The sequence below is a fragment of the Geotrypetes seraphini genome, chromosome 4, assembly GCF_902459505.1.
Source record: "Geotrypetes seraphini chromosome 4, aGeoSer1.1, whole genome shotgun sequence".
In the NCBI taxonomy this organism is placed as follows: Eukaryota; Metazoa; Chordata; class Amphibia; order Gymnophiona; family Dermophiidae; genus Geotrypetes; species Geotrypetes seraphini.
Genome location: NC_047087.1, coordinates 49,376,588 through 49,404,431, shown reverse-complemented (window position 1 = coordinate 49,404,431; position 27,844 = coordinate 49,376,588). Strand labels below are relative to the sequence as shown.

Sequence of the window (27,844 nt, the reverse complement as noted above, 5' to 3'; positions counted from 1 at the left end):
AGGTGGGGGAGTTGGGAGAGCCATAAGTGGCTCTTCTTACCAAATTTGGAGAGGCCATTGATTCTGTGCCCCCCCCCCCCACACACTATGCAATGCACTCCTCCCTCAATATTCGTGGGGATTAGGGACAGAGCCGGCCCGTGAATATTGAAAATTCATGAATAACTTTTGGGCCAACTCTGACCCACCCTCTCCTTCCCCCCCAGCATCCCGGACCTTACCTGGCGGTCAAGCGGTTTTCGGGGCAGGAGCGATCTTCCTATTCTCACTCCCCGTGCTGATCACTCATCCAAAATGGCTGCCGCATTTAATGATGGTGCTAAACTATCATTAAATGCACATATTTTGCCTCCTGATTATCAAAGCGGCTCACCATGGTCTTTTCCATGCTTTCTTGCAGCCTCCATTTATATTATGCAAACCTAGTACAATGAGATGATTAATATTAAAATGGTAGTACAACAAGGTTATTAATATTTAAAATAAGCTCTTTGGGTGATTCTCAAAAAGGAATGCCCCTCCATTTACGAGTAATTGGGACCGATATTTACTGGCAGGTTCTAAGCTGCTGTAGCCTTACTTTCCTGTCAGTGCATCTCAGATCCGTCATCAAAAACGAATGGCTTCAATTCCCTCCCCCTATGCAGAACCCAAAAACAAGCCTGGTAGTCTAGTTGTCCTCCCCCCCCCCCCATTGCCACCCCAATGCTGATGCCCTCCCGAACCCTATGCGGAAGATCAGCAGGAGGGATGCCCACTCCCTCCTGCAACAGGGTCAGGGACCCCCATGCTCACCCCAATAACCCCCCCATCACACCAAACCCCCAAGACAAAACCCTGGTGGTCTAGTGAGCCATCCACCCCTCCAGCCCACCTCTGAGACCACTTCTATATCTTTTTTAGAAGACTGGCACTCCCTCCTGCTGGCAGGCCCATCTCTTCAAAATGGCAGGCCTTCCCCTTTTCACTACATTCTGTAATGCACTGGGAGAGGCCTAAGGCCCTGGTTGGCCCAGGCACCTGACCCCTTCTTCTAGTGGCTTTGGGGTCGGGCCTTAAGTGCCTGGGCCAATCGGGGCCATAGGTCCTTCCCAGTGCACCCTAGGGTCTATAGCTGACAAGAGGAGCACGCATAAAATGCATTTTTAACACAGCATATATGGCAGACCTGTCAGCAATTTTGGGTCGTTAGAAGTCAGCGCTAAATTTTGCGCATGCACATCGGTTGGAGTGCTCATTTTAATATTAATGGCCTCATTTTAATACTAATGAGCTTGTTTGTATAGCAGAGTCGGAGGCTGCAACAAACACACGGAAGGCACCAGTTGGGGTCAATCTGCCACACAACGGAACAGTTGGTTGGTCCTGCTGCCAGGATTATTCAATAATAGTGAAAGACCTAAAGGATGCTCTCTAATGTTCCTTCTAAGCTGGCCAGGAGTTCTAAGCGGCTTCAGTATAATTTCCAATGGTGGGGAATAAGCAGGTTTTCTAAAGCAACTCCCTTTCATCCCAGTGGCAGAACCTCGAGTGGAGAACTCTCATAAAGAGCACTGGTACATTACACACTACATTTCATTTTTGCACCTGTGCCTTTTTGAATATGTGATGAATCAATAATTTGCTCACTGTTTTGCCATAAAATAGGACACTAATTTGGCTGTCATCGGTTAATTAGCAAATGCTGTCCTTAATTGAACTTTCATATTGAGGACAGCAACTGAATTAGTTGCACATAAAATGCTGCAATACTGCCAAAAGCAGTAATTGTGCATCCAAGTATCTATGTTGTGTGTCATAATGTTATTCTGTGATTTCTTTGGGCTGAGGAAAAGGTAGGTGGCTGGCATTTGATAACATAGAAAGTAACAGATACAATTCCATAAAAGCAGAAGTTATTTTAAAAATTACTAATAACAACATACACACACAAACAATAATGATTTTGTTTTAAACCCTAAAAACTTGATCTACACAAATTAACCAGTTCAGCCATAATAACTCTGTCTGTATGTGGCAAGGGAAAGTTGTACAATAGTCAGTACAATACAAAATCATTGAACAAAAAGTTCATACACTCCTGTGATATAACCATCTTGTCTTCATTTAACACATTTAAAATGAATTACTGCAAGTGCTTACAATAAACAGTTCCATTTTGTGTCCAAGAAAAGCTGGGGCAGTTAATGGCACACGGCGAGTAGGGGAAGTCCTTGAGAAAGCTGTCTTTCCGGTGAAACATGTTGGACATGCAACCCCTGGCCGAAAGACAAAAAAAGCTTTAAGACATGGGGGAAAAGCCACTGCTTGCCCTGAATCGGTAGCATGGAATGCTGCTATGAGTTTTGGCCAGGTACTAGAGACCTGGATTGGCCACCATGAGAATGGCCTACTGGGCTTGATGGGACCATTAGTCTGACCCAGTAAGGCTATTCTTAAGTTCTTATAAGTTTAAACTAAGTTAAAACTTGCTTATTCAGATAATGCTATCCATAAATTATTGTTAGAAAAATTATTTATATAGAAAGGTTGAAGGCTGAAGGGGAGGTGGGTGTTTAAATCTTAGTGCAATAAGACAATTTGAACACTAAGCCCCCTTTTACTAAACCATGATAGCGGTTATTAGCGTAGGGAGCTGTGCTGCTCCCGATGCTCATAGAGTTCCTATGAGTGTCAGGAGCAGCGCAGAGCATTCAACGTGGCTCCCTGAGCTAATAACCGCTATTGTGGTTTAGTAAAAGTGGGGGGGGGGGGGGGAGGAGTAAGTGCCATTGCTGAAGCTAATAGCAGTAATGATATGTTTTTTGAACCATTTGTTGAAATTTTCAAAGAATAATTTATTATATACCCTGTGAAAAATTAGCTGACAGTCTATAATAAAGAGCACACACTGAAAATAAAAACATCAAAAAATGCATTGAAAATATAGGTCCCCCAAACTGAAGAAACATCATAAAGTGCCCAGCTCAGCGCAGCTGGTAGTACAATACACGTAGACCTCTCCTCCATTCTTCTCAAGGACCAGCTGAAACAGCCACAATCGTCTGGATCACTGTTCCCTATTAGTGCTGCCTGATTCAGGAAAAAAAAATTTGATTTGATTCGATTCAGCCTATTGAATCGATTTTTCGATTCGATTCGATTTTCCTGCCCAATTGGGTGGCTTTTTCCAAACATCCTGGTGGGTTTATTTTATAGCCTCTTCACCCCCTTTGTCCTCTCCTACCCACACTGGTCCTGTGGTGTAAACAAAATAAACAAACAAAAAATACTTTTCCTCTCTCTATTAAATCCTAGCTCACATTTGCGGTCCAACACCAGCTCTGGAAGGATACACATTTCAAATCTGACATATTGTAATCACAAAACAGAAAATAAAATTATTTTTCCCACCTTTTGTTGTCTGGTCATTTTTTGAATCTTGTTGGTCCCATGTTGGTCTGGTTGTCTTCTGATCAGGCTCTCCTTCTTTCTCCGTGCTAACCATCCATCTTCCATTTCTGTCCTCCCCTTCTGTTTACCTTTCCTCCCCCGCAAGCCTGCACCTTCCTCGCTCTTACCTCCTTAAGGCTAATAGGGCAGCCTGCAGGCTCGCTGGTGTTATAGCAATCCCTGCAGCTGCCCGTGGTCCTCAATGGCACGTTCTCTCTGCCATGATCCTGCCCCTGACGTCAGAGCAGGGGCAGGACGTAGTAGAAAGAATGTGCCGCTGAGGACCTCGGGCAGCTGCAGGGATCGCTATAATACCAGCGAGCCTGCAGGCTGCCCTATTAGCCTTAAGGAAGTAAGAGCGGGCAAGCTGAGGGAGGCCTTTCTGACTGACCCTCCCCCCTCAAGCAGGAGCAGCAGCGAACGGCCAGCAAGAGGCAGCGCTGCAGCTCCTGCATTAGGAAGGCACGAGGGAAGGGTCGGCCATTGAATCGGGAGGCCGATTTAAAAAAAAAAAAATTGAATCGATTCAAATTGATTCACCTGATTCGAATCGGTGAATTGATTCGAATCGTGAATCGGGCAGCACTATTCCCACTGAGTGGGAGTCCCTCAAATTGCCTTACTGCCAGCGGAGGGCAGTGCTTCAATATTATGTTTTCAATTGCTAGGGACCGGCATGTTCCCTGAAGTTCTGCAGAGCTTGCCTGGCCAACTTGACTAATGAAAATGTGAGAGTGAAACAGCACCCCCCACTGGCAGAACCATAAGTGGAGGACTTCCTCTCAGTTAGAGGAAACAGTGCTCTGGATTCTGTATATGGTGTCCAGATCTGCCTGTCCAATTGTAGATTCAAGACTCGTAGGCAAATTAGAGTAATGAGCCCTTCTCTACCAATTGAGTGCTAACAACCAGTTATTGAATTATCATGCGTTAGCATTTGCATGCGCATCAGACTGTGTGCTGTTCTATAACGCATGGTGCCTAACTGCTGACATGTAATAAAAGGGGCAGGGCTATCGGCATGTCAGGGGCATTCCGAAATGTTAGGCACATAGTTATAAAATATGGCCTTATTGTACCTAACTTAGGTGCCACAATTTGCACCAGAGTTCGACAAGTGTAAGTATGGTGCCTTAAGTGAGGCTTGGGAGCTGGCACAAAGCCTGATTCTGCAACCCACCCACCCACCCACCTACCTCTTCAAATTAACACTACAAAGTCTAAATAAAGATGCTGAATTTGTTTTACAGGCTGTTCACATGACCTATGAGAGTCTGCTAGAGGTGGTGCAGTGGTTAGAGCCACAGCCTCAGCTCCCTGAGGTTATAGGTTCAAATCCTTGTGACCCTGGGCAAGTCACTTAATCCCCCATTGCCCCAGGTACATTAGATAGAGTGTGAGCCTGCCGGGACAGATAGGGAATAATGCTTGAGTACCTGAATGTAAACCACGTAGATGAAAAATGCTTTGAGTACCTGAATGTAAACCACGTAGACTATAAGTGGTATATAAATGCTTAAATAAATAAATAAAGCCACAGCTGAGGGAAAATAAAGGGGACTGGGCCTTGTATGCCACCTTTTTGTAGTTTTACAACCAAGCTCAAAGCGGTTTACATTCAGGTACTTCCAAAAATTTTCTAGTGAAGCTTGTGTTTCTAGTTCAGCAATTTGGCAATGTGTTTAGCAGACAGGCTTGGGCCCTTAATAAATATAGCCATACAGGGGGGGGGGGGGTTAAGTATAAATCAAAATAATATATGGATGACAGAGCACAAATTAAAACTTAACCCTGACAAAACAAATTTCATTCTACTTGAAAATGACAAAACTCCAACGTTAACTAATCTTGTAATAAATTCATTTTCATACCCAATACAACCTACTTTAAAATCACTTGGAATCACGATTGACAGAAGCTGTAACATGCAACCCCAAATTAACAAAATAATAAAGACATCATTCATGACCATGAGAAATCTGAGAAAAATCCGATCATTCTTCGAAAAGAAGCAATTCCTACTACTGGTACAATCTCTAATCCTTGGGATGCTGGTCTACCTCAACATACTATGCCTACCATGTCCCGCGACCATGATGAAGCAATTGCAGACGGTGCAGAATAAAGCCCTGAGACTTGTCTATTCACTAAAAAAATATGACCATATCACAGAGGCATACCATGACTCGCATTGGCTTCCAATAGAAGCGAGAGTGAACTTCAAATTCTACTGCTTATTTTACAAGGCTATCAACGGAGAAAGCCCAATTTACTGGAATAACAGACTAAATCATTCCTCCTCAATCAGACACAGAAGAACACATTCACTATTCTATTATCCACCATCCAAAAATGTCAAACGAAAAAAACTTTCTGACAACCTAATAGCCTCCAAAGCAGCTAAGTTGGACAAACAACTCACCACTCTGTTATCTTCATCCACAGATTACAAAACCTTCAAGAAAGAAATTAAAACCATACTCTTCAAAAAACACATTAAACCTATCCAGCACAACAATCCTAACCCAACATCCAACACTCTATAAACCCTTGGTACTCTCTGATTTTTCTAGTTACCAAACATTATCTAAAACCCATAATTCTCCCTTAAAATTTTATCTTACTTCAAGTTGAAATGTAATTCTTGTTTTAGTTTGGATGTAATCCGCCTTGAACCGCAAGGTAATGGCGGAATAGAAATCACTAATGTAATGTAATGCAGGGGAACAGCTGAACTGTTACCTTCACAGATCAGGGGAAAATAGACCTGTAAAGAGGCTCATTTTTAAAGCATTTAGGCAAGCAAAGTACTATAGATTTCTATGGTCCTTCGGTCTGTCCCGGTATGGCAATTCTTATGTTCTTAAGCCCTGTCTTCAATAGCCAGCACAAATGGGGTCCGGCTTGATCCTGAAGTCCAAAGTCACAATGGGGCTCATTTTCAAAAGAGAAAAACATCCTAAAAATGGTATAAAGTGACCTTTAGACTTTTTTTTCCTTGCTAAAACTTCTAAAGTACTATTTTTAAATCCCATGTTTTAAGACATTTTTCTAGGCTGTTTTTCCCCTATTCATCTAAATTCCAAGGGAGCGTGTTGAAGTCGTGTTTTGGGCGGACTTGGCCATTTTGCAGCAATAATCGAACTTTTAACAAAATGTCTAGGGCACCATTTAGATGTATGAGGCTGGACCTGTTTTAAAAATGAATAAGGGCCAAAGAGATGCCCAAGCTGACCAGATGACAACTGGAGGGATAAGGGCATGTCCCCCCCCTTACTCCCCCCAAGTGGTCACCAACCTCCTCCTACCACCCATAGATGTGAAAGAAGCAGAACATACCAGCCTCTATTACAGCTTCAAATGGCCACATAGACACATCTGAGCAGAGCAAAGGGGCACTCTAGGGCAGGAGTCTCAAAGTCCCTCCTTGAAGGCCACAATCCAGTCGGGTTTTCAGGATTTCCCCAATGAATATGCATGAGATCTATGTGCATGCACTGCTTTCAACGCATATTCATTGGGGAGATCCTGAAAACCCGACTGGATTGCGGCCCTCAAGGAGGGACTTTGAGATCTCTGCTCTAGGGGGTACTGCCGTGAACGTTACATTGAAAGGTACCAGGTACATATCTCACCATAACCTGCTTATATTGTATGGTAGCCCTCCAAAAACTACTCAAAACCTACTGTATCTGCATAAAGATGACACCTGCAGGCATAAGGGCTATTGTGGTGTTCCGGTGGGTATAGTAAGTTTAGGTGAGATGTGTACCTGGGACTTTTTAATGTGACACTCATTGCAGTACGCCCTACAGTGCCCCTCTGCACTACTCAGATGTCTGTGGTCAGTTTGTTCAAGAATACTGGCTGCTTGTACGTCCCAATGACTTGTTGGGGGGAGGGGGGTTTTGAAAATGGTAAAATTAAAAGATAGATACACTAAGGGTGAACACAACTAGAAATGGTCATTTTAAAAAATGGTTATTTTCTCTACTCAAATAAGCTTCTGCTAAATACAGGGTAGCAATGTCTGTTGCGTTGCCACTCTCCTTCCCCAGAGTCCTCTCAGGTACACTGTAGACAGCAAAAACACTCAAGGAGAATTCTTTCACTTGGGGCCTCCTCATCCAGAGGGCTTTTGACTTCTTTCTCTCCCCCTTGGGCCCCACCCTCCTGGCTAGACAGCTATCACACCTATTCTTAAAGTAGCTCCACTTTAGTGAGGGAGTGTCCTATGGAAACCCTACCTTGTATCTCCCATTCCCTCACAGGTATCTAGTTTCTAGAACCATTGACATTTCTGTATATTCATTCATTCAATTTTCTATACTGTTTTCCCAAGGGAGCTCAGAGTGGTTTACATGAATTTATTCAGGTACTTGAGCATTTTTCCCTATCTGGTCCAGTGGGCTCACAATCTATCTAATGTATCTGGGGCAATGGGAGGGATTAGGTGACTTGCCCAGGGTCACAGGGAGCAGCATGGGTTTGAACCCACAACCTCAGGGTGCTGAGACCGCAGCTTTAACCACTGTGCCACACTCTCCCCTCCTATAATTCTTTGACTTTAATTCCTAATCACTAAGTTAAGCTTGTGCTGTGATTAGCCGCTTGTATATTCTTTATGACATCACCCACCTTTTGTGACATCACTGTGATGTCTGCCTGCTGCTCTACACTTATAAATAAACTTTCATTTTACAATCTTTCCTTTTGACATATTAGGTATATATCATTCAGTGATCTGGTGACGGGATTGTGGTACATCTGGCTTCTCTTATCACCCATGTCATTGTAATAGTTTGATTCCTGGACCAGGTTTACAATTATATTTTTCATTGATTCAGACCAGAAAATCATGTTCTGTCCAAGGCATGGTATGGTTCATTTAGCAGTAGGATCAATAGTTGTCATGACAACACTGTCATGCTTCCTTTCTCTGCCTTTCATGTCACGCACCAGACACAAACTGGCACTAGTCCCAGAGTGAAAAAAATATTGGCACCATGTGAAGGAATAATGGCCTCCAAGGACAATATTTTACTGGGCTTGAAGACTCTTCTAGCAGCTGTTATTCTCTGAGATATCCAGTATTTTTCACAATAAGCTAATTGCTCTTTAAAGTAGATATGGGTTCGATATGAAGTTGGTGTGAAATTTTTGTATATACGGTACATACAATTGTACAGTTATAGCTCAATGTTCAAATATGCAATGTATGGCGTACTTACATTAATAAGTTCAGTTAAATGGGGATAAATATAGCATAGTGTGTAAATAGGTTAATGGATAGAGCAGATTTAATCTGTAGAGATATATCTGAATGGCAGTTCTTAATGTGGTTGCAAATTTCTATAAAATGGTGCTGCATTCTTTTAATCTTCTTTACGATGTGACTCGGGTGTCACTAAAGCTCTTACCACTGAAAGTGAAATTTCTTTCATGCCTTTGCAGAAATCTCTTTCATGCCTTTGCAGAGGTGGAACTGCCCTGGATACAAGATAAGGCTGTGATTCCCAAACTGGGTTTCTGGGAGCCCTAGGGTTCTTCAAACTGTTCAGCGGTTACCCCAGAAACTAGATTATAGAACCTGTTTCTATGAGCATATACTGTATATGTTTACATACATTGAGAGTTTCTTGGTGTATGAAATTTTTTTTAGGGGTTCCACAATAGGAAAAAGTTTGGGAATCACTGGGATAAGGCGATGAATACCATGAATTGTTCTAGAAGATGGATTGTGCCCAGAGAAGGAGCTAAGTGGGTTCTTTAGAATTATTTTTGGCTTTGGTTTTGAGGGGAAAAAGGTCTTTTTATCTCTTCCTTTTTCTGTCTTCCTATCAAGGAAGTTGGGTCCTAGAAGATTGTAAGCCTCATGCCTGTGAAGGGTGAATCCTGAAGAACCACCCAAGTCTCAGGACAAAGTAAAAGTAGGACCTTCATAGGATAAACTAGGCATTACCTCGAGCAAAAGAGTCGAGGAAGAACTTCCCAGTGAGTGGCAGGTGGATGGCGCTTGTCTGGGTAGGAAGATCCAGGAACCAGAGTGGATACTGGATGCGTTTCACTAGGATCTATTCTTTTTGATGAATACAGTGAGAGCCCAGTGTCACAGAACTAGAGCCAAGTTAGGAAGTAGAACCCTTGTAGAGTTAAGAGAAGTGGTAATTAGAGGAAAAGAAGTGTGGGAAATACTTTAAATATATTTGATTACACAATTCACCAACAAAACCTAAAACATCGAGAACGTCTACTTATAATAACCAACCAAAGACCTTAACTAAAAACAAGTTTTCAATGTCTTCCTAAGCCTAAATACACTCTGGGTGCAAATTCAGTGGTAAATCACTCCATAATTTGGGGCCTATCGCTGAGAGAGCCCATTGATAAGATGAGTGCAGCCTGATCTTATTAAGAAGTTGGAGCAAAAGTTGCTGCAGTCGGTTCATCAACCGTAGACCTCAAATATATTAGGTAATTACAAAACAAAACTTGTAAGATCATAACACAGCTTAAATTTAATTCAAAATCTCACAAGTAACCAGCGGAGTTGTACCAGAACAGAGGTGATGTGATGAAAAGATTTCAAATGCATCAGAAACCAAGTTGCTGTATTTTGGACCCAATTGGGTTCAACTACAAAAACTCATCAAAATTACCCCCTCCCCCCAAAAATAAAATAAAAAACAAGCAGAAAGCAAAATACTGGAAATCCTGGAAAATCCAAAGAGGGACAACCCCCCCCCCCATGAAAAATAGTGACCATTCTGAGTTCCCTTGGGAGAACGGTATAGAAAATTGAATAAATAAATAAGGTTTCCTGTAGCTGCCTAGATGTGCCACCTGGATAATCAAATTTCAGTCCCTGTGGACATCAGTCTACTTAAGGTTTCAGGGTATCCCTCTTCAATATACCTGAGATAAAATGAAGGAAATCCAAAATTCACAATGCTCAGGTAAGAGAGACCTAAAATTTCTTTATAGTCAAAAACTCTCTGCAAACAAAAAAAAACAAATGTGTTTACACTCAATAGTATTTTAACTGAATATGTAATGAAATGTACAAAGTGCCCTCAGGTATTAGCACTGGTTTCTCACCACAACTTGGTGCAAGTGTATTAGAGGCAATATGCTTCTTAAACTGCTCAGTAATTATCAAGGGCTCCCAAGCTTCTGCCCTGGGCTGCTTTTCTACAATATATGAAGTGAAATACTCAAAAATACCCAACAAACTTGAATAGCATAAAAAATATAGTGTGACAAATATTGGTTGCCTAGAAAACAGCTATCCCCTCAACTCCAGAGCTATTCAGCTTCACTTATCCTCAGGATACTAACCCGTCTGGAGTAACAACCAGATACTACTCATGGGCAAGCGGTGCTGGCCTATGGAAAGTGCCATCAACTGCCAACATTGGAGAGTTGCTGTCAATCGCAGGGAGGACCTCTTCAGCTGGTGGAGTTTGAAGATTCCCACTAGCTCAGGAATTTAGAGTTCAGAGTTGGGGATGTACGAGATGCAGAGAAAGAGGCGGGGAAAAAATTTTTGCCCACCCATTTTGGGCTCAGGTTCCTCCAAAGGTGAAGGTCTGGCTACACTACTGCCTGCACGAAGGGCAGAACAGAGGCACAGTCGCAATCTAAACCAAACTAATTAATTTAACACTTGCTCATTTGTAGGTTAGTACATATTAAATCAGTGGTCTTTGCTAATTTTTAAGCGAGGGCCGTTTGGGGTCCAAAAGTGCTGAAGGAGAACCAACAAATATCTTCCTGCTTGGGGCCATGATGCCAATAGTGTTTCTCAACATTCATTCCTGCCAGAACGCCTGGCCTTGATCACACAATGAACCCTATGCAAATACAGGTCCACAAACTAAAAGTCCTAATATATACAACTGAAACCCATGATGCCAGACTCTACATGCAGTATACCGCCAGAAAAATGGAGAGAAATGCATTTTTTGCTGAACAGTGGATGTAAAGTCTTAAAACTGACATACGAGTATTTCAATCACTGAATTGAAAATAAAATCATTTTTCCTCCCTTTGTTGTCTAGTGATTTTATTTTTATAATCAACTTTTCTTGGCTCTTTTCCTAGCCACAAAAGAACTTTCTTATCCATTTGCTGATTTTCTCGCCTTCACTTTCTGCCCCACATCTATCTTTAAAAAAGAACAAAACACAAAAAAAACCCTCTCATCAATGCTGAGCAAGTTTCTTAAATAGTATCTTCATATAACATTTAAAGGCTTTTAAATATTTAAATGTGCTCATAAGCTCTTCAGCAAGGCACCACAGCAGTGGTACAATGTCGCTGGAAAGGTGCTTGAATTTTAATCATAACACATTGGATGGAGCAAGGATACTTGCTTTTACTGGAATGGCAAATGTTATGGCTCTACAAAGATTGTTTAACAGTAGACCACTTATCTGAAAAGGTCAGTTCACGGCTCCAACACAGTCTGTGTTTCGCTACGCTACATCAGGAAGCCGGAAGGATGAGCTTTTTATATTGATTTTATTTGCAGTGTGCAGTGCCAGAGTCCTTTGGTCTACACACTTGATGTTGAAAAAGGACGCCCACAACTTTTGTAGAGCCATAACATTTGCCACTCCAGTAGAAGCAAGTATCCTTGCTCCATGCAATGTGTTATGATTAAAATTCAAGCACCTTTCCAGCGACATTGTACCGCTGCTATGGCGCCTTGCTGAAGAGCTTATGAGCACATTTAAATATTTAAAAGCCTTTATTTATTTATTTATTTTTAATTCTTTATTCATTTTCAAAATTACATTAAGTGTTAAATATATTCATTCACAATAACAATAAATACATCACTTATAAACAATCATTGGTATCTTACATAAATTCTTATCCCTTCCCCTTTCCCATCCCTCCCAACCATATATTCAATTATCATATTAAATATATAATAATAAAATACCCCCCTCCCTACACCTTAACCTGATAAATATAAGGGAAAAAATTTTACTTAATCCTTACAATATTTTGTTAATGGTTTCCATACATACTGAAATTTCTGAAAATATCCCCGTTGTAAAGCAATAAATCTTTCCATTTTATAGATATGGCATAATGAGTTTCACCAGAAGCTATAATTTAATCTCCTCCAATCCTTCCAATTATATGTAATTTGCTGAATGGCAACACCAGTCATTATTAGTAATAATTTGTTGTTATTCGCAGAAATCTGACTTTTTGCTCTCATTTCCATACCAAATAAATATTTAAAAGCCTTTAAATGTTATATGAAGATACTATTTGAGAAACTTGCCCAGCATTGATGAGAGGGTTTTTTTGTGTTTTGTTCTATTTTGAAAGTATTGCCCCCTCAAGTGGACTGTAATTTAAAATCCCCGGTCTGTTTGGGTCAAACCCACATCTATCTTTGGCATTAACTTTTAACATTCAACTTTCTTCCATTTTTCTACTTCCTTCTCAGTTTGGCCACTTTTCATGTCTTTCCCTCTTCTCCATCCATGTGTACCATCTCCTCCCTTTCCCTGCCCCCTTTCCCTACCACCCCCATTCCTATTGGGATCTAGCACTTTTTCTTTCCAGTGCTGCAGTCCAGCACTCTTCAGGCCGTGGACAGCGTGAATGAAGTATACGCACTGCCTTCAGTAGCCCTGAAAGCTTTCCCTCTGCTACAGCTTCCTACCGTGGGGACAGGAAGCTGTAGCAGAGAGAAAACATCCGGGGCCGCCAAAGGCAGCGTGTTTGCTTCATTCACGTAGCCCCTTGCCCGAAGAGTGCAGGACTGTAGCGCTGGAAATATAAAGTGCCGGATCCCGTAGGGGGGATGATATTCTGCACAGACTCTGCGAGCTGCTACAGAGGTCTCGAAGGACTGCCATTGGCTAGCAGGCCGTGCAATGAAGACCACTGCATGAAATCTGTTTAGCATGTACTATAGTTTTTGATGTGCACTAACAAATACACATTCAGACATTCTTAAGCTATAAGAGATATCCGATGTACGTCAGCTCCTACCAACATGCGCATGGAAGAAACAGGCCTCTCAAAGGAAATTTTACCTGGGGAAATGGGCAAGGGTGATCTAGCATTTGTCATAATGTGGTGTGCGCTTCCAAGTTTCCAGCCATGTTTTAACATTTTTTTTTTCTCTGTCTTCCTTGGTAGTCTTTCTGATAACAATCCTGGTAGTGGAAGGGATTGCTGTGGCACAGAAAACTCAAGGTAGGGATGGATTTCACTTTGCTTTCCTGTTTCAATTAGCAAGTGCTTAATCTTCCAAAAGGAGAACTGACCTGGCTTTTCATTTTTCTCTAGGGGGCTCTTTTACCAAACAGCGGTAAAACGTGGTCTGTGCGCGCCCTTACATGGGTCATTCCTGTGTGCTAAAGCCATCCTTACCACTGGGGTAAAATGGCTGATTTTCTGAATATTTCATTTATGAAAATTAGCACATGGTCATTAGCTCCTGAAGTCCTGCTGTCACCTCTTCTGTAGGCAATAAGGACTCACGTGCTAAACCTATGCTAATCGATTAGTGCAGAACACACCCATTCTGCCCTGTGCCAAAAAATAAAAAAAAAATTTTAGCGGATGAATAGTGCATGCATGGTAAAATTACTGAGGACCACCTTAGCACACCCCAAAATATGCCATTTTTGTTGCAGTAAGCCATATTCGTGCTTACTGCAGCTTTGTGAAAGGTCTCCTTAAATTGTTTCTACTTGCATTTCATCTTGCTGTCAAATTCTATTTTATTTTGAAAATGAAGAGCTGGATTTGCTCGTCTTTAATACCCATTATCCCAGGACAAGCAGGCAGCATATTCTTTACGCATGGGTGACATCACCGACGGAGCCCTCGGTACGGACCTTTTTAACTAGAAAGTTCTAGTTGGCCGCACCGCGCGTGCGCGAGTGCCTTCCCGCCCGACGGAGGAGTGCGTGGTCCCCAGTTTTATCATTTCCGCGGAGCGAAGAAGACGTGTGTTTTTTCAACGGTCGTTGAAATTCTCTTTTTGCCTTCCCGCTCGCGTTATTTTTCATTTTATTCACCTTCGGGTGCTTTTTTCTTTTCAGTTTCAAAAAAAAAAAAAACAACTTTATTTTTTTCCTTATTTTTCGTTCCTGCCCCGGCGGGGCCTGTTGTCACTATCCAGGCCTCCGGGTTCGATTTTGGGGAGGCCGTGTTCCCATTCATGCCCCCGCAGCCGGGTTTTAAGAAGTGCCAGCGGTGTGCACGCCCGATCTCCCTCACTGACCCACACAATTGGTGTTTGCAGTGTTTGGGACCGGAGCATCGGGCGGACTCCTGCACCCGCTGTGCCACTCTTAAAAAACGCACTTTGAAGAATCGTCAAATCCAGCAAAATATACTTTTCGGCACCGGCCCGGCTATGGACTCGACTTCTTCACCTGCGGCACCGTCAAAATCGGCACCGGCCACTTCGACACCGCCTGATCCGTCATCGGCGCCACCGGCGCCAGGTAAGCCGGCTAAGAAGCCTTCCACCCTTGAGCGCCCTCCCACCTCGGTGGCGACACCGGCCCTTTCGGCTCCACGCCGACCCAAAAAACGCTCCGCCCCGATATCGGTGAGTGCCTCGTCATCGGCCTCCTCATCGCCGGGGCGTAGAGCGGCACCCATGGAACCAAAACAGAAAAAAGTGGTTCCGGTGCCCCCCCTGGATGACCGCATCGCGACCATCCTCCAAGACAAGTTGCAGGAACAACTACAACAGCAACTTCAGCAGCTCTTGCCCTCCATCTTGGCACCGCTGCTTTCGGTACCAGACCGGCCCGAGCCCCGCACCGTCCAACCGGTATCCACTCCATCGGTACCTTTGGACTCGTCCATGCCTATTCTTTCGGCGTCGCATCTCCATACTCATGCCGAGAGTCACGCCTTGGCGACAGTCGATCCTCCTCGGGACCGGACAGGGCACCGGTCTCCCCGTGACCCTGACCAGCACCGTTCTTCCCGGGACCGAGACAGACACAGGTCTTCATCCCCCGGTGCCGTCTCGGTACGCTCGGGCAAGTCTCTGTCTAAGACTCACCATACCGAGCCTTCCACTCCGGTCTCTCGGCACGCACACACTGATGTCAGAGACCCGGACCTATGGGAAGAATCCCCTCCCGGTACCGAGGAGGACGCATCGTCGTCGGACGAGGAGCCTTCGGCCCCCGATACCACATCTAAGCCTGAGCAATCTTCTTTTTCTAAATTCCTCAGAGAGTTGTCGGGGGCTTTATCTTTGCCTCTAGAGTCTGACTCTAAGAAATCACAAGCTTTCCTGGAGGCATTAGATTTTGATCAACCTCCCAAAGAGTTCCTAAAGTTGCCCGTACATGACATCCTACGGGAAACTTTTTATAAAAATTGGGAGAACCCACTTACTGTCCCTGGGGCCCCCCGTAAACTGGATAGCCTTTACAGGGTCATACCAATCCCTGGATTTGATAAACCCCAGCTGCCCCATGAATCTCTCCTGGTGGAGTCCACCGTAAAAAAGACTCAGGGCTCTAGTGTTTATGCCTCCACCCCTCCTGGCAGAGAGGGCAAAACTATGGACAAGTTTGGCAAGCGACTCTACCAGAATGCCATGCTTGCCAACAGGGCAAACAACTACTCATTTCATTTTTCATTCTACTTGAAACATCTGGTCCTCCAACTCTCCGCCATGCAGAAGTACCTGCCGGAACACAAGGTCCCACTATTCCAGCAGCATATCTCCAGCCTGCTCCAACTTAGAAAATTTATGGTGCGCTCTATATATGATTCCTTTGAGCTCACCTCCCGTGCATCTGCCATTGCTGTGGCTATGCGCCGCCTGGCCTGGCTAAGGGTCTCTGATTTGGACATCAACCATCAAGACCGACTAGCCAACGCTCCCTGTCTTGGGGATGAATTATTTGGAGAGTCCCTGGATACAACCACGCAGAAACTCTCAGCCCATGAGACCAGATGGGACACTCATAAAACCTAAGAAAAAGGCTCCACTTGCTCGTCATTACAGACCACAGGCCTCATATCAGCGCAGGTTCTCCGCTAGGCCGCTCAATCCACCTTCACAACAACCTAGGCGGCCCCGTCCGCATCAGCACACCCAGGCTCGTGCCCAGTCCAATCAACCTGCCAAGCCTCTTCCTCCTGCCAAACCATCTCAGCCCTTTTGACTCTTCTCTCCAGGGCATAGCCAGTCTTCCACCTTCATTGCCTCTTCCTCAGCCAATCGGAGGCAGGCTCCACATCTTCCTCAGCCGTTGGGAGGTCATCACATCGGACCAGTGGGTCCTCAACATCATCCGCCACGGCTACTCTCTCAACTTCCAGACTCTTCCACCAGACAATCCTCCCGTAGAGTCTGCTTCTCATTCAACTCAAACCCCCCTCCTCCTGAGGGAGGTCCAATCCCTCCTTCTTCTCAATGCCATCGAAGAAGTGCCTCCGGAGCAAAGAGGTCGGGGATTCTACTCCCGCTACTTCCTAGTTCCCAAGAAGACAGGAGACCTCCGTCCCATTCTCGATCTCAGGGACCTCAACAAGTGTCTTGTCAGGGAGAAATTCAGAATGCTCTCCCTTGCCACGCTTTACCCTCTTCTCTCTCAGCACGACTGGCTATGTTCCCTGGACCTCAAAGAGGCCTACACTCACATCCCAATCAATCCGACTTCACGTCGCTACCTGCGATTCCAGGTGCACCACCGCCATTATCAGTACAAAGTGCTACCTTTTGGCCTCGCTTCATCACCCAGGGTGTTCACCAAATGCCTCATTGTGGTGGCGGCCTTCCTCAGGTCTCACAACCTCCAGGTGTTTCCCTACTTGGACGATTGGTTAGTGAAAGCACCTACGTCTCCACTTGTGCTACAAGCCACTCATCATACCATCTCTCTCCTCCATCTCCTGGGGTTCGAGATCAACTACCCCAAGTCGCATCTGCTTCCCACACAGCGCCTTCAGTTCATTGGAGCAGTTCTCGACACCACACTAATGAGGGCGTTTCTCCCCTCCGACCGTCAACGGACTCTGCTCCACCTTTGTCGTCAGGTGCTCCTTCATCACTCCATTTCTGCCAGACAGATGATGGTCCTCCTGGGCCACATGGCCTCGACGGTGCATGTGCTTCCCCTGGCGCGACTCCACCTCAGGACACCTCAATGGACTCTGGCCAACCAGTGGTCACAGACCTCGAATCTTCTTTCTCATCCCATTTCTGTGACATCGTCTCTTCAGCGATCTCTACAATGGTGGTTGAACTCCTCAAATCTTTCCAGGGGCCTTCTTTTTCATCTGCCCCCTCATTCCATGATCATCACCACGGATGCCTCCCCTTATGCATGGGGAGCTCACCTGGGAGATCTACGCACCCAAGGTCTTTGGACCCCGCAGGAGCGTCTACATCACATCAATTTCCTAGAACTGAGAGCCATGTTCTACGCTCTCAAGGCCTTCCAGCACCTTCTCTGCCCTCAGGTTCTTCTCCTGTGCACAGACAATCAAGTTGCCATGTACTACATAAACAAGCAAGGCGGCACCGGGTCTCGCCTCCTTTGTCAGGAGGCTCTCCGCATTTGGACCTGGGCCACGGCCCGCAGTCTCTTCCTCAAGGCTGTCTATATCCAGGGCGAACAGAACTCCCTGGCCGACAATCTCAGCCGCATCCTTCAACCTCACGAGTGGACTTTGGATCCTCCCACGCTCCACTCCATCTTTGCTCGCTGGGGCACTCCGCAGGTGGACCTATTTGCAGCTCCTCACAACCATCAGCTGCCCCAGTTCTGCTCCAGACTCTTCTCTCCTCACCGTCTGGCCCCGGATGCATTCCTGCTCAACTGGACGGATCGGTTCCTCTATGCCTTTCCTCCACTACCTCTGATGTTGCGGACTTTATCCAAACTCCGCAGGGACAGGGCCACCATGATTCTCATCGCTCCTCGGTGGCCTCGCCAACACTGGTTTCCTCTCCTGCTTCAGCTCAGCGTCAGGGAGCCCATTCCTCTTCCTGTGTTTCCTACTCTACTTACGCAACAACGTCAGTCTCTGCTGCATCCCAATCTGTCTTCGCTCCACCTGACAGCTTGGTTTCTCTTGGGCTGACCTCTCCAGGAAATCTATCTCAGCCTGTCCGTCTCATTTTGGACGCCTCCAGGAAACCGGCCACCCTCCAATGTTACCATCAGAAGTGAACATAAGAACATAAGAAATGCCTCCGCTGGGTCAGACCCGAGGTCCATCGCGCCCAGCAGTCCGCTCACGCGGCGGCCCAACAGGTCCAGGACCTGTGCAGTAAATTTCTATCTATACCCCTCTATCCCCTTTCCCAGCAGGAATTTGTCCAAACCTTTCTTAAACCCCAGTACTGTACTCTGCCCTATAACTTCCTCTGGAATTGTATTCCAGGTGTCCACCACACGTTGTGTAAAGAAGAACTTCCTAGCATTAGTTTTGAATTTGCCTCCTTTCAACTTTTCCGAATGCCCTCTTGTTTTTTTATTTTCTGAAAGTTTGAAGAATCTGTCCCTCTCTACTCTCTCTATGCCCTTCATGATCTTGTAAGTCTCTATCATATCCCCTCTTAATCTTCTCTTTTCTAGGGAAAAGAGTCCCAGTTTTTCCAATCTCTCAGCATATGAAAGGTTTTCCATCCCCTTAATCAGTCGTGTTGCTCTCCTCTGAACTCTCTCGAGCAATGCCATATCCTTTTTAAGGTACGGTGACCAATACTGGACGCAGTACTCAAGATGTGGACGCACCATTGCCCGATACAGCGGCAGGATAACTTCTTTCGTTCTGGTTGTAATACCTTTCTTGATTATACCTAGCATTCTATTCGCTCTCTTAGCGGCAGCTGCGCACTGTGCTGTCGGCTTCATTGTCATGTCCACCATCACCCCTAAGTCCCTTTCTTGTGCACTCTCATTCAAAAACATCCCTCCCATCACATAATTATACCTCGAGTTTTTGCTTCCCACATGCAATACTTTACACTTCCCAACATTGAATTTCATCTGCCATCTCTCTGCCCATTCCCCTAGTTTGTCCAAGTCTCTTTGCAATTCTTCGCAGTCCTCCTTTGTCCGAGCTCTACTAAATAGTTTGGTGTCGTCCGCAAATTTTATTATCTCACACTTCGTCCCTGTTTCTAGATCATTTATGAATATGTTAAAAAGCAGCGGCCCGAGCACCGAGCCCTGTGGAACACCACTCGTGACCTTTCTCCAGTCTGAGTAGTGGCCCTTCACCCCTACCCTCTGTTTCCTACCTTCTAACCAGTTTCTGATCCATCTATGCACGTCTCCGTCCACCCCATGGTTCTTCAGTTTCCGGAGTAGACGTTCATGAGGCACCTTGTCAAAGGCTTTCTGGAAATCTAGGTATATGATGTCTATGGGGTCTCCTCTGTCCATTTGTTTGTTAATTCCTTCGAAGAAGTGCAGTAAGTTAGTCAGGCACGATCTTCCCCTGCAGAAACCATGTTGGCTGGTTTTCAGAAGTTCGTTTCTTTCAAAATGTTTATCGATGTTTTCTTTTATCAGTGCTTCCGCCATTTTCCCTGGAACCGAGGTCAGACTCACCGGTCTGTAGTTTCCCGGGTCCCCTCTTGATCCCTTTTTAAAGATGGGCGTTACGTTGGCTATCTTCCAATCCTCCGGAATCACACCTGTTTTCAGAGATAGGTTGCAAATTTGCTGCAGTAGTTCTGCTATTTCCTCCTTTAGTTCCTTCAGAACCCTTGGATGGATTCCATCCGGACCCGGCGATTTGTCAGTTTTTAATTTTTCTATCTGCCTGCGCACCTCATCAAGGCTCACTTCCATGGATGTTAACTTTTGTGCTTGATTTCCCTTGAAGATTTGTTCAGGTTCCGGTATGTTGGTTGTGTCTTCGTTTGTAAATACCGATGAAAAGAACATGTTAAGTCTTTCTGCGACCTCTTTCTCTTCCTTCACCGCTCCCTTCTGGTCTCCGTCGTCCAGTGGTCCCACCTCTTCCCTAGCCGGCTGTTTCCCTTTAATATATCTAAAGAACGGCTTGAAATTTCGTGCTTCCCTGGCTAGCCTCTCTTCATACTCTTTTTTGGCTTTTCGAACCACACGATGACATTCTTTTTGATACTTTCTGTGATCTTTCCAGTTTCCCTCAGATTTGTCCTTTTTCCATTTTCTGAATGAGTTTTTCTTATTGCCTATCGCTTCCTTCACTATTTTAGTTATCCACGCCGGGTCTTTTGTTCGACTCTTGTTGCACCCTTTTCTGAATTTGGGGATATACAGATTTTGCGCCTCGCTCACTGTATTCTTGAAAAAGGACCAGGCATGTTCTACCGTATGCCATTTTTTGGAAGTGTTCCTAAGTTTCTTCTTTACCATTCCTCTCATTGCTTCGTAGTTTCCCTTCTTGAAGTTAAAAGTTGTCGCTATGGTTCTCTTTCCTTTCAGTATTCCTATTTCCACCTTGAACTTGATCATATTATGATCGCTGTTTCCCAACGGTCCCACTACTTCCACTTCCTTTGCAGGTCCCCTTAGCCCATTTAGGATTAGATCGAGAGTGGCATTTCCTCTCGTCGGTTCTCTAACAAGCTGCTCCATGAAGCAATCTTGTACAGCCTCTAGAAAGTCTGCCTCCCTGGCGCATCTTGAGCTTCCAAGACTCCAGTCTATCCCAGGGTAGTTGAAGTCTCCCATAATAACTGTGTTACCGCTTTTGCATTCTCGCTTCATCTCGGCTTCCATTTCTTCATCGATTTCTCCGGTTTGTCCGGGTGGACGATAGTATAGACCTATCTTTATTTCAGGCCCTTTCCTTCCTGGTATTTTAACCCATAGCAATTCTAGCTTGTTGGCCGTCTCTGCTATGTCCATTCTTGTCGATTGTATGTTTTCTTTTGTGTATAGTGCTATTCCTCCGCCTTTCTGTCCTAATCTGTCTTGGCGATAGAGTTTGTACCCCGGCAGTGCGGTATCCCATCTGCTTTCCTCATTCCACCATGTTTCGGAGATTCCAATGATGTCTATGTTCTCTGCAATGGCCATGGCTTCTAATTCTCCCATTTTGTTTCTTAGGCTCCTTGCATTAGTATATATGCAATTCAGTTCCTGGAATTTTGTTGCCTTCAATTCCTTTCCCTGTGCTTTGGTCATTAGATTCTTCTCTTTGGTCATTAGATTCTTCTCTTTGGTCATTAGATTCTTCTCTTTGGTTATGATCTTTCTAATCTCCTCTCCTTTGTTAGTCGACTCCTGTAATTTGTCCCTTGTTCCATCCCAGCCTTTTATCTCCTTAGTATCTTCACAAGATACCTTTTTCCGAATCATCGACGCTTGGTCGACTGTCGGCTTTCCCCTTCTTGTTAGTTTAAAGCCTGTTTTATTCCTCTCTTGATGTTGTTTGCTAGAAGTCTAGTTCCCGCTGCACTCAGGTGCAGTCCATCTCTCCTGTAGAGCTTGCTCTTGCCCCAGAACGTCGTCCAGTTCCTCACGAAGTGGAATCCTTCTTCCTCACACCATCTCCTCATCCATGCATTTATTGATTGTAGTTCCTCTTGCCTTTTCACATCTGCCCTCGGCACCGGTAAGATCTCTGAGAACGCTATCTTCTGGGTCCTCATCTTCAGCTTCATTCCCAGAATCTTGAACTGTTCTATCAGTGGACCAGGTTTTCCTCTTGGTGCCTCCGTCATCATCACAACCCCACCTCTTTAGCGGTGGAAACTGTCCTGGACTACTTGCTCTCCCTGTCCAATGCGGGCCTCAAGTCTACCTCAATCAGAGTCCACCTCAGTGCCATCACTGCGTTTCATGAGCCTATCCTCGGAAAACCTCTCACGGCTCATCCTCTGGTTTCCCGATTCATGAGGGGCCTCTTCAATGTCAAACCACCTCTAAAGCCTCCTCCGGTCGTCTGGGACCTGAATGTGGTTCTCTCAGCCCTCATGAAACCTCCTTTTGAGCCTCTTGCCACAACTTCGCTCAAACTTCTAACATGGAAGGTGCTTTTCCTCATTGCCATCACCTCTGCCAGGAGGGTTAGTGAAATGCATGCACTGGTCGCCGATCCACCGTTCACTGTTTTTCACCATGACAAGGTGGTTCTGCGTACCCATCCAAAATTCCTTCCCAAGGTAGTCTCGGCTTTTCACCTCAACCAGTCCATTGTGTTGCCTGTCTTTTTCCCGAAACCTCATTCACATCCTGGAGAACAGGCATTACACAGTCTTGATTGCAAGCGTGCCCTGGCTTACTATCTTGATCGTACAAGGGCTCACCGCTTGTCCCCTCAGCTCTTCCTGACCTTCGACCCTAATCGTCTAGGTCAACCGGTCTCTAAACGGACGCTATCCAACTGGCTGGCAGCTTGCATCGCGTTCTGTTATGCTCGGGCCGGTCTGTCACTGGACGGTGCTGTCACGGCCCACAGGGTGAGAGCTATGGCCGCTTCTGTTGCTTTCCTCCGTTCCACACCCATTGAGGAAATCTGCAAAGCTGCCACCTGGTCCTCAGTTCACACATTCACTACTCACTACTGTCTGGATACTTTCTCCAGACGGGATGGGCACTTCGGCCAATCTGTACTTCAGAATTTATTTTCCTAATGGCCAACCATCCCTCCTCCCTCTTTGTTAGCTTGGAGGTCACCCATGCGTAAAGAATATGCAGCCTGCTTGTCCTGGGATAAAGCACAGTTACTTACCGTAACAGGTGTTATCCAGGGACAGCAGGCAGATATTCTTACGTCCCACCCTCCTCCCCGGGTTGGCTTCTTAGCTGGCTTATCTTAACTGGGGACCACGCACTCCTCCGTCGGGCGGGAAGGCACTCGCGCACACGCGGTGCGGCCAACTAGAACTTTCTAGTTAAAAAGGTCCGTACCGAGGGCTCCGTCGGTGACGTCACCCATGCGTAAAGAATATCTGCCTGCTGTCCCTGGATAACACCTGTTACGGTAAGTAACTGTGCTTAATGCCACTGAAGAATTGTACTATTCAAAGCACAATTTCTTAGAAATCTAACCCACCCCTTTTATCAAACCGCGATAGTGGTTTTTAGCACAGGGAGCCGCATTGAATGCTCTGCGCAGCTCCTGACACTCATTGGGCTCCTTTTACGAAGGTGCGTTAGGGCCTTAACCCGCGGAATAGTGCATGCTAAATTGCCATGCGCGCTAGCTGCTACCGCCTTCTTTTGAGCAGGCGGTAGATTTTCGGCTAGCGCGCGCTAATCCGGTGCATGCACTAAAAACGCTAGCACACCTTCGTAAAAGGAGCCCATAGAGTTCATATGAGTGTCGGGAGCAGTGCACAAGCATTCAGCGCGTCTCCCTGCGCTAAAAACCGCAATTGCGGTTTAGAAAAAAAAGGGGTGGGGGTAAATGAGAAATACGCATTTTATCTGTTAATCACACCAACAGTGATGTTATGTGATCACAAACTGCCATGTCAGTCTCCAGATAAATGAGTTTGTTCTTTTGTACTGTGGCACAGAGATCATTCAGGGAAGTTCAGTTTGGGGCTTTTTCTTTCATTGGAATTTATTGACCTCCTTTTATGAAAAGATTCACCCAAGGTGGTGTACTTCAGGTAGAGCTTGACTCAAAGAGCTTACATGCTAGGGTAAATAATTATCATCTGTGTTCAGTTTCAACCTCCTGAAACCCAGACTGGGCTGTAAACTGGTCTGTTTTCAGGGTGTCTACAAGGAATATTTGTCAGATGTAATTGCATACATATGGGCTAAGAGCAAGGCTGGCCTTTCGATCCCTGCACCGAGAGAAATGAGGCTTAATAAGAAAAAGGTTTACTTTGTATGTTTCTTTTTCCTTTGACACTCATTACCAAGGAAATATGCCTGTGGCCTACTGAAGATTAGACATCTATTCACATGCGATGTTTTAATCAGACCTATAACTTCAATTTTTGATTTCCATTATGCTTTATTATTATGTCTTCATGTGTGGCATACACAACCAGTGTTTCCGTGGTGAGCGCAGTAGGCTGAGAACCTGTGGAATTCGGTTTAATTTCCACTGCAGCTCTTGTGACCCTGGGCAAGTCACTTACCCCCTTTTACAAAGCCGCGCGGCAAATGCTCCAAAGCCCATTAAATCCCTTTGAGTGTTGGAGTGATTACCACAACAGCAGCTGCTATCTCGGCTTTGTAAAAGAAGCCTTGAATCCTCTGTTGCCCCAGGTACAAAACTTAGATTGAGAATCCAGTATAATAAATCTATATCTCTTTGGTTGTACCACAGAAAAGTGGTATATCGAATCCACCGCTGGTTTTCATCCCATTAATTTGGGTTTTACCCAGTGGCATAGTAAGGGGGGTGGGGGGAGTGGCAGTCCACCCAGGTGGCATCTTCGTGGGAGGCGCAAGCTCCCATCCTCCTCTCTGCCCCGCTCCCCACTCCTTCCCCCTCCTCCCGTCCTCCTCTCTGCCCTGCTCCCCACTCCTCCCCCCCTCAAATCACACATGTGCACCGCTTCCCTTCCCCGGTACCTCGTTAATGTTCGCAGCATCAGCAACAACCCCAACCTACTGCTCGTGCCAGCATTGGCTCTTTCTCTGACGCCACTTCCTAGGCTCATGTTTAGGAAATGATGTCAGAGGAAGAGCTGACGCTGGCATGAGCAGCAGGTTGCAGTTGCTGCTCATGCCCTGAATGGGGGAAGGGAAGGGCACGCATGATAGGAGGGGGTGGGGAAGGAGCAGAGAAGATGGGAGGGGAGGGGCGCCACTGCCCAGGGCGCCTCTCACCCTTGCTACTCCACTGGTCTTACCCAAGGATTCGTGTGGGTCCGGTCCACACGAATACAAGGACCAGTTTTGGGGTATCATTATTGTATTTATTTTATCTATGCCACATATGTTTTTATGATTTTTTTTTGAATTTATTGAATAAATTCCTGCACCTTGTACATTCTTCTGCAGTTTTGTTTTGGGGGTTTTTTTGCTTCACATTTTTACTGCAGTTCTTGTTGGTTCCTATTGTTTTGTCTTACCCAAGAATTGGAACATATGCTGTTCCAAGTAGGGTAATTTTGTATGGAATTGATGGGAATATTATTTTACATTGAAAATCTCCAAGTCAACCTCTAGTTATAGATTTGAAAGAATAAATGCTGCAAATTTAGGACATGGTAATATATTTAAATTAATATGGGGCCTATTGGCATCTTATGTCACCTCATTGTAATTGTTTGTTGACTGTGAATCAGTTTGTTCTTTACTATGGTACATATCCAGGGCAGGGGGGGGGAGAGGGATTCTTTAGGTCATGAATTGTTTTTTGAATATTTATAATTGGGATGGGTGTACAGATATCATTATTCAGAATAGATAGGATCTTTATGATAATATATGTTTATGTTATATGGACTGATAATTGTTTGGGTGGATGGGTGGGAGAAAATGGATGATTATGAACATGAGAAAGATGAATGTGCTTCTATTGTATTACTATGAGTTCCATTGGTTGTATTGCCCTGTTGTAGTTTTGAAAATTAATAAAGAATTTGAGAGGAAAAAAAAGAAAATCCCCAAGTCTTTTGGGAGTCCAATCACCATTGATCCAAGAGCTGCAATTGTGTTATTCTCTTTATCAATAAAAACAGATTTAATAATAATATGGTTTTACAATTGATTTTTTTTCCCCTCATCCTTCCACTTCAGTTTGAAAGTCAATGTTTAGTAGCTGGTATTATTACTTACATTTAGACAGAGATAATTTGTGGTATATGTTGAATTACCAATTGTTGTAACGTGGAGGGGTCTTTTACTAAGGCGTAATAGCCGATTTAGCGTGTGCTAAATGCTAACACCCCCATTATATTCTAGGGACGCGTTAGCATTTAGCGCGCCCTAAATCAGCTAGTGTGCCTTAGGGCTCCTTTTACGAAGCCGTGTTAGCGGTTTAACGCGCATAATAGCGTGCGCTAAACCGCCAGACGCACTAGCCGCTACTGCCTCCTCTTGAGCAGGCGATAGTTTTTCGGCTAGCACGGGGGTAGCACGTTGTTAAAAGTCACGCGCGCTAAAGCTGCTAATGCGGCTTCGTAAAAGAAGCCCTTAGTAAAAGACTCCCATGCTTACTTATTTATTTACAGATTTATTTTCCACCTAATAATTAAGCAGGTCACAAAATACATACATAAAATACCAACAAAATCAAAACATAAAACATCAGACAATAATATCATACAGATCTTACTTCACTGCCACTTATTAAATGGTACTTAGTTTTTTTATTGATGAGATTTTATTTCTGTAATCGTCTCTCCTTGTTTTACTCTATTGTCATGTTAATTGGTAAACTTTCTTGTTTTAATAATTCAGGGTTTTTTTTGTTGGGTTTTAATTTCTTTGTGATCTTCCTTTGTTCTTACTATAGCCAGCAGCTTCCATTATTTGGTTAATTTGTTTATTTTCAGTTATAATTGTTAACGTGTTTTATTTTTATTTGTTCTGATTCATTGAAGTGAAAAGGCACCTGCTGAATAAGTGTTTGAGAACTCATATGTTTGGCTCGGTGCTTTGAAAACCAGATCTGTTTCTGGCACTCACTGAGAATCTTGATTTAGGACAAAGGCCGTGTCAAATGAATTCAAGGGACACAAATTCCTGTATTTTGTTATGTGTCTGATCTTGGCTTTATATATATATCAGCTTATGTATTTGTTCTCTAGTCTAATTCTTTCCCTGCCCTTAATGCTCTTTGTCTGTTCATTCTGCCACTGTTTTGACATTTGTTATATTGCTAGTGAATTTGTACAACCACAGAACATTGTTTTAACAGAAACCCACAATTGTGTATTTCTCTTTTTCAAAGATGAGATAAACATGGGAGTCAAATACATTCCCCCTACTCAGTGCGGCATTTGGATCCGAACCAGCAATGGGGGCCATTTTGCATCCCCAAACTTTCCTGATACGTACCCACCAAACAAAGAATGCATCTATATACTGGAAGGTAATTGGATGCTTATCTCCATATTTCTACTGAAGTGGGATTGGCCAGCAGTCCGCAGGCTTATGTGGTTAGTCATAGGGGTGAACGGTAAGCAAAATGGCTGCTATTTGTCCTTTATTCATTCAAGGAATGCTCTCCATCTAAACAAGTCACACCAACATTTTCTCTTCCTTTAAACCTCAGCCTCTAAAGATTTAGTAGAACAAAAAAAAAAAAAAAGGATGTATCCCAGTTTCCATTTAAACTGATCTTAAAGGTGCTCAGATTAATTCAAATAAACAAAATCCTCTTGCAAAGAGGGTGATCTTATTGTTTAGTTATTTATATTTCACCTTTGCCAAGGCGGAGCACATGAAATCATTACTACTTATCATTCACAATAAAACTTATCAACATAACCAATAACATGCAATTAAATAATAATCCATAAAACACA

At 44.4% G+C, this 27,844-nt stretch overlaps 1 protein-coding gene across 4 annotated transcripts in view; it reads left to right on the top strand.

Moving 5' to 3' along the window:
* The window catches only part of NETO2 (neuropilin and tolloid like 2), a 107,499-nt gene that overhangs the window by 36,584 nt on the left and 43,071 nt on the right, over positions 1–27,844 (top strand). For all 4 annotated transcript variants that reach the window (XR_004539107.1, XM_033940631.1, XM_033940632.1 and 1 more), the window contains exons 2-3: positions 13,603–13,659; positions 27,268–27,408. Coding sequence is in view for 3 of the 4 variants with exons in the window: in XM_033940631.1 (XP_033796522.1) it covers positions 13,603–13,659; positions 27,268–27,408 (198 nt within the window). In the remaining variant the exon portion in view is untranslated. The remainder of the gene's footprint in view (positions 1–13,602; positions 13,660–27,267; positions 27,409–27,844) is intronic.